We start from the raw sequence: 7,182 nt of genomic DNA on the forward strand, positions 1-7,182 counted from the left end.
CTTGGGCTTCTGGTTCAGACAAGATGACATTGATCTCTTTGTGCCCACTCCTCTGTGTGTTCTGGAAAAAAGAAGAGACCACTAAAGGAGACCTTGTATAGTTGGCAAGAAGACGGTGAACTAGATTAGGGCCTGAAGAATGGAAGAGCAACACAGCAGCACCTAAGAGAAGACAAGCCAGGCCCAGCATTCCTGATCTCCAACCTAGCGTCAGAAGGCAGCCTGAGTAGGGCTGTTCCTCCCAAGGAACAAATGTGAGGGAACACCAGGTGGTGGTTTAGTTGCTAAGCTGTGCCTGACTCTGTGTGACCCCATGGACAGTAACCCATCAGGTTGGACTGTCCGTGGAATTCTCCAGGCAAGAATATGGATTCCCATGTCTTCCTCCAGGGGATCTTCCCAACCCAGGGGTTGAATCCAGGTCTTCACAAGGCAAGTGGATTCCTTACTGTCTGAGCCACCTGGAAGCCCAAGAAACTCAATAATTGCATGGATATTTGGAAAATAAAAGGATAAAAACATATGTTAATATTAGATAAAGTAGAGTTGAGAGCAAAGAAAATTTCCAAAGACAAAGGAATATAAGGACATTACATAAAGAATACAGAGTTGAACCCCTGGGTCGGAAGATCTCCTGGAGGAGGGCATGGCAACCCACCTTAACATTCTTCCCTGGAGAATCTCCATGGACAGAGGAGCCTGGCAGGCTACATAGTCCATGGGGTCACAAAGAGTTGGACATGACTGAAGTCAGTTAGCACACATGTAAGAGAGTAAAGCTTAAAAGTCCTCACCAAAAAGATCTTGAAAGGAGATATGTGAGGTGATATTAATAGATATGTTAATTAAATCAATGAGGAAATCCATTAATAATGTATACCTATATAAATTGTCATGTATTCTTTAAATATCTTGCAATTTTATCTGGAAAAATATTTTTAAAGCAATTAGCCTCCAATTAAATAAATTTAATTTTAAGAAACAAAGAAACAAACAAAAAACTGAAAAACAAAAATAGCAAGAATTTCAATGCTTTTTATATAATTTATTTCAAATATTACACTTGGTATGTAAAGGTTTTTTTTTTTTTTTTTTCCAGATAATAACCAGTGGGATTCATTGGATATTCAGAAAACTAAGAAACCTTGGAAATTATCTAGGCAATCCTCCCATATTAAGAATATATAAGTAAATCCATGAATGATTATGTCACTTATCTAAACTTATGAAACTTGATGCAAAAGTAGCAATAGAAACCAGGTTTCCTAGGTTTAAATCAATCTTTACCGAATTACCCTGCAAATGGAAATATCTCCTATGCTCTGAAAAACTTGATTCTTATCTCTTTCACAGAACTGATCATATTCCACCTTGTATTCATTGTCCAGTTAGCATAAGTTTTACCAAGCAAATTAAATTCCTTGAAAGCTCAATCCTGGCATGTCGGTTCTTCTCACTCTATATTCTCACATATGGCTAAAGCTCTTTATAAATGCCTTCTTCTCCCTGGAACACCCTCTCTCTTTTACATGGTTACCTCCTCGACATCTTTCAGATCTCAGTAAAAACCAGTTCCTCCAAACAGTGTTTCCTGATGCTGACACAGCTCAGGTCTCCTTGTTATGTGGACATAGGGTATTCTGTGCTTTTCCCTGTCGACACGTGTCCCAATTGTAGTGCAACATTTAACTTTGAAATTCACCTCATTTCTGTTTTTCTGTTAAAATTTAAGTCCTAATTCATCAAGTCCACATGTGTGCCCTTCACTGCTATCCATTCTTTGCACCCATCAGGCCTTTGTTATGTGTTTGTTCAATGAAACACTTTTATTTGTGCAGAATAAAATTTCAAAGAATTTTTGATGCTGCTCTCACAGCATACAGTGAACTAGGGCTTTCACAAGAGCCCTAATCCCATTCGTATGGGCTCTGCCTTCATGTGGGTTCTGAACTCATGACCTAATTATTTTCAAATGGTCCCACCATCTAAAATCGTCACATTGGGGATCAGGATTTCAACATATGCATCTTGGGAGAACACAAGAATTAGACCATGGCACCCAACGAAGAGAATGACTTGTCTAAGGTAACCCAGAGCCTCATCCATACTGAATGCTCTGTAGTGCTGATGCGAAGCCAAGGACTAAGGAATTATAGATTTCTCCTAGTATATACCCAGGGGATTGCAGAGTTTTGAAAGATACAGATAAAAAACTGTCCAGATTAAAATTGTTATATTTAGGGGGAAATTGTCTACTCTGGAATAAATAGCATGTATTTTGTATACTGTATTTGAATATATAAAACTCAGTTACCTATCCATACACCAAAACACATTACAGAAATACAAATAATCACATTTACAATTGCATCAAAAAATGAAATACTTAAATAAATTAAAGCAAGGTGTTGAAAGATCTATGTATGGAAACATTCAAGACACTCCTGAAGGAAATGTTTAAAACAGAAAAAAGGAAACATATTTCATATTTATTGACTGGAAGAATTAATATTGTTAATACATCCATTCTACCCACAGTTATCTACATATTCACTGCAGTATCTTTCAAAATTTCAAAACTTTTCACAAAACAAACAAAAAAATTCTACAACTTGTATAAAACTGTTGTTGTTGTTCAGTTGCCAGGTCATGTCTGACTCTTACTGACACCATAGACTGCAGTGCGCCAGACTTCCCTGTCCCTTACCATCTCCTAGAATTTGCCCAAGTCCATGCCCTTTGAATTGGTGATTCCATTCAACCAATTCTCATCCTCTGTCAGCCTCATTTTCTTCTGCCTTCAGTCTTTCACAGCATCAGGGTCTTTTCCAATGAGTCGGCTATTCACATTAGGTGGGCAATGTATTGGAGCTTCAGCATCAGTCCTTCCAAAGAGTATATGGGGTTGATTTCCTTTAAGGTTGACTGGTTTTGAACTCCTTTGTGCCCCAGGGACTCTCAAGAGTCTTCTACAGCACCATAGTTCAAAAACATCAGTTCTTCAGCACTCTGCCTTCTTTATTGTCTGTCCAGATCTTATGTGTGCATGACTAATGGAAAGAGCATAGCCTTGACTATACAGACCTCTGTCAGCAACGTGATGTCTTTGCTTTTAACACACTGTCTAGGTTTGTCAGAGCTTTCCTGCCAAGAAGCAATCTTCTTCTAAATTTGTGGCTGCAGTCACCATCCACAGTGATTTTAGAGCCCAGGAAGCAGAAGTCTATCACTGCTTCCACCTCTTCCCCTTCTATTTGCATGTAGGTGTTGGGACCAGATGCCATGATCTTAGCTTTTTTGATATTGAGTTTTCAGCCAGCTTTTCCACTCTCCTCTTTCACCCTGATTGGAGGCTCTTTAGTTCCTCTTACTTTCTGCCATTAATATTGTATCATTCACATATCTGAGGTTGTTGATATTTCTCCCAGCAATCTCGATTCCAGCCTTTAGGACTCATCCAGTCCAACATTTCACATGACATGCTCTGCATATAAGTTAAATCAGCAGGGTGACAATATTCAGCCTTGACAGACTCCTTCACCAATTTTGAACCAGTTTATTTTTCCTTGTCTGCTTCTAACTGTTGCTTTTTAAACTGCATACAAGTTTCTCGTCTGGTATTCCCATCTCATTAAGAATTTTCCACTGTGTTATGATCCACACAGTTTGGTGAGATCAATGAAGCAGATGATTTTCTGGAATTCCCTTACTTTCTCTATGTTCCAGCAAATGTTGCCAATTTGATCTCTGGTTCATCTCTCTTTTCTAAACCCAGCTTGAATATCTGGAAGTTCTAGGTTCACATAATGCTGAAGCCTAGCCTGAAAGATTTTGAGCATAACCTTACTAGCACTGGAGATGAGTGCACCTGTTCAGTGGCTTGAACATTCTTTAACACTGCCCTTCTTGGGAACTGGGATGAGGATTGATCTTTTCCCATCCTCTGGTCACTGCTGGCTCTTCCAAGTTTCCTGACATATTAAGTGGACCACCTTAATAACACCATCTTTCAGGATTTTAAATAGCTTTGCTGGAATTCTATCACCTCCACTAGCTTTGTTGGCAGCAGTGCTTTTTAAGACCCACTGGAGTTCACATTCCAGAATTTCTGGCTCTGAGTGAGAAACTACACCATTGTGATTATCTGGGTCATTAAGATATGTTTTTGTATAGTTCTTCTGTGTACTTTTTCCATCTCTTCTTGGTCTATTCTGCTGTATTAAATCACAAAGCACCAAAGATAAAAGTGATCTAGAGAAAGAAGAACAAAGTTCGAGACTAGGGTTGCTGATATCAAATTGTATTAGAAAGCTATAGTAATCAAAACAGAATGCTTTGCTTCTGGCATGAAAATAGACACATAGATCAACAGAGCAGAATAGCGAAGCCGGAAAGAAACACACACATATATTATTGGTTAGCTTATGAAAAAGGAGCTAAGACTATCCAGTGGGGAAAGGACAAGCTTGTCAAAAATGGCACTGGGGAAACTGGATAGTCCAGTGAAATAATGGAACTGTACCCCCGTCGTTTACCATGCATAAAAATGGATTAAAAATTAGAACATAAGACTTTAAGCGATTAAACTCTTAGAAGAAGACACTGAGGTAATCTTCTTGCCATCGGTGTTTACAATGAGGTTTTGGGTTTCACACCAAAAGCAAAGGCAACAACTGCCAAAACAAGTGGAACCACATCTGACTCCAAAGAAAGGAACATCAACAAAATCAAATGGCAATTTACAGATTGACAGAAGATATTCCAAATCATATATTTGATAAGGGCTTAATATCCAAAAATACATGAGACACACAACTCAAGGACAAAAACCCTCAAATAATCCAAATTTTTAGTGGAGCATAAGAATAGTAAGACTTTCAATAAATCTGAAGATTAGACTATAGATGAGAGACACAGCAAGGTTTTCCTTCTAGAACAATAAAAGCCTGTGCCTTCCTGCATTACTTTCTTTATCTCCACTCACTTATTTGACAATTACAATTCAATGTGTACATTCTTCAGTCAATAGCAATCACCCCACAGTGAGCTATAATATGTACTAAGAACAGCCCCACCAGGGGAAAAAAAAAATCCTAATGTTTGCATCCTTACTAATGAGGCATATCCAAAGGAAGGTAATTTCCAGAGTTTACCACTACATTGTTTTCTATATTTCATTTCAAAATTGAGCCACCTAGTAAGGAAAATGAGTTAAGAGACCTCAATAATATATAGATAGAAAATCAGTTTTAAATGGGAGCATTAATGGATTATAACTTGGGGGTTATTTATTACTACTGTTGTAACTGTAGTCCTTTTGGATCTCTACTGCATCCATTAATAATTTATGATAAATATTAATACCAACACAGGGGTACATACTACTAAAGTTATAGCGAATAGAGAAAGACATAGAACATATTAGGCAAGAAGTGAAAGTATGGGAAGTCAGCAATGGTAGTAAAGGGCAGTTTTACCTTGAGAGGAACGAAGGTTCTCAAAGTTTCTTGAAACATCAAGATCGTGCCAGCTGTCAGGAATTAGCTTAATTTGTAAACCAGAAACTCTACCAGAAGAAATTTAAGTTCATAAAAACATTATGATGCTAAAACCCAAAATTTAGACAGAGAATAGTGTGGGGTCGGGTATATAGACATTCCAAGTTCTCCATTGATTAGTGCATCAGGCACTCAAGGATCACCCTCAATGAAGTCTTTATTGCTCAACCTACAGGTACCAGCATGAAGAGAGATAGCTCTACTCCACAGGCAGTTGAACCCTACTTTTATGGCCTCATGGCTTTCCTTAAGAAGCATTCCATGCAGCAGATTTCCTCCATCCCATCCCATCAGGCTGACTCCCCACGGTCAACAGGAGTCCTCACCCTGGGATCATTCCACAATCCCCATGGCTCCAGCTCCCAGCTTCCGTGGACACCAGTGGACTTACAACCCTGTCCGAGGTATGAGAGGCTGCAGCATGGCTTGTCTATGTGGTTCTCACTCCGTTCAGACTGTCACAGAGTAGTTAGCTCACTCCCCAACAGCTTCAAATGACTCCCCCGTCCCAGTGGATGGCCATGGACACGGGGATCTCTCCCCTGTGCTTCAGCTCCCTCTCCCCCAGGTGCAGGCTGGTCCCACTTGCTCTCCTCCTTCTTTCCCCTTCCTCCTTGTCCCTTCTTTCCTTTGTCCTACCAAGTTCTGTATAGATCCGGATGTTCCTTCTCAGTAGTCAGGGAGTCCTGCCAGGATTCACCTGGTCTTCTGGGAGAACTGCTGCGTCTTTAGACGTTCTTGATGCATCAGTGGAGAGAGGTGTACCCCACTTCCACCTACCCCTCCGTCATCTTGTCCACCCCGTTTGTGCATGGATTAGAAACGAGTTTCCCTTTCTATTAAGTAACATTGCCGTCACCACACACATTTAACTTTTGCTTTTTGAGGAGAACACAGGTAAGTTCCACTCTCTTCAGTTCAGTCAGTCATTCAGTCGTGTCCCACTCTGTGTGACCCCAGGGACTGTGGCACGCCAGGCTTCTCTGTACATCCCGACTCCCAGAGCTTGTTCAATCTCATGATTAGACCCGAAGCTCAAACTTAGATCTTCATCTTAATAATTTTTTATACATAAAAATATGTAACCTTTAAAAATCTCTCCCTATTTGTCCTACCCTTCAGTCTTTGGCAAACATTTGTCTACCTTGAGTTCCCCCTTTTTTTTTGGTGAAACTCCTTATAGTTGAGATCCTATGGTATTTGTCTTTCTCTGACTTAGTTTACTTAGTGTAATGCCCTCCAGTTTCATCCATGTTGCCACAAATGGAAGGATTTCTTTCCAATTCTAATGGCTAAATAGTATTTACCTATATAGGTCACAAGGAGAAGGCAATGGCACCCCACTCCAGTACTCTTGCCTGGAAAATCCCATGGATGGAGGAGCCTGGTAGGCTGCAGTCCATGGGGTTGCTAAGAGTCAGACACGACTGAGCAACTTCACTTTCACTTTTCACTTTCATGCATTGGAGAAGGAAATGGCAACCCACTCCAGTGTTCTTGCCTGGAGGATACCAGGGACGGGGGAGCCTAGTGGGCTGCCGCCTATGGGTCGCACAGGGTCGGACAGGACTGAAGTGACTTAGTAGTAGTAGTATATATGTCACATCAGATAGTTTTAATCCAT

General features: G+C 40.1%; 1 protein-coding gene across 1 annotated transcript in view; it reads left to right on the forward strand.

The window, feature by feature from the left end:
• Positions 1–5,907: 5,907 nt before the first annotated feature.
• LOC104992637 (chorionic somatomammotropin hormone 2-like) overlaps positions 5,908–7,182 on the forward strand; it is a 27,837-nt gene continuing 26,562 nt past the window's right edge. Inside the window, exon 1 of the mRNA XM_010845582.1 lies at positions 5,908–5,962. Within this exon, the coding sequence (XP_010843884.1) occupies positions 5,908–5,962 (55 nt within the window). The remainder of the gene's footprint in view (positions 5,963–7,182) is intronic.

The sequence above is a fragment of the Bison bison genome, unplaced genomic scaffold, assembly GCF_000754665.1.
Source record: "Bison bison bison isolate TAMUID 2011002044 unplaced genomic scaffold, Bison_UMD1.0 scf7180017864220, whole genome shotgun sequence".
Lineage (NCBI taxonomy): Eukaryota > Metazoa > Chordata > Mammalia > Artiodactyla > Bovidae > Bison > Bison bison.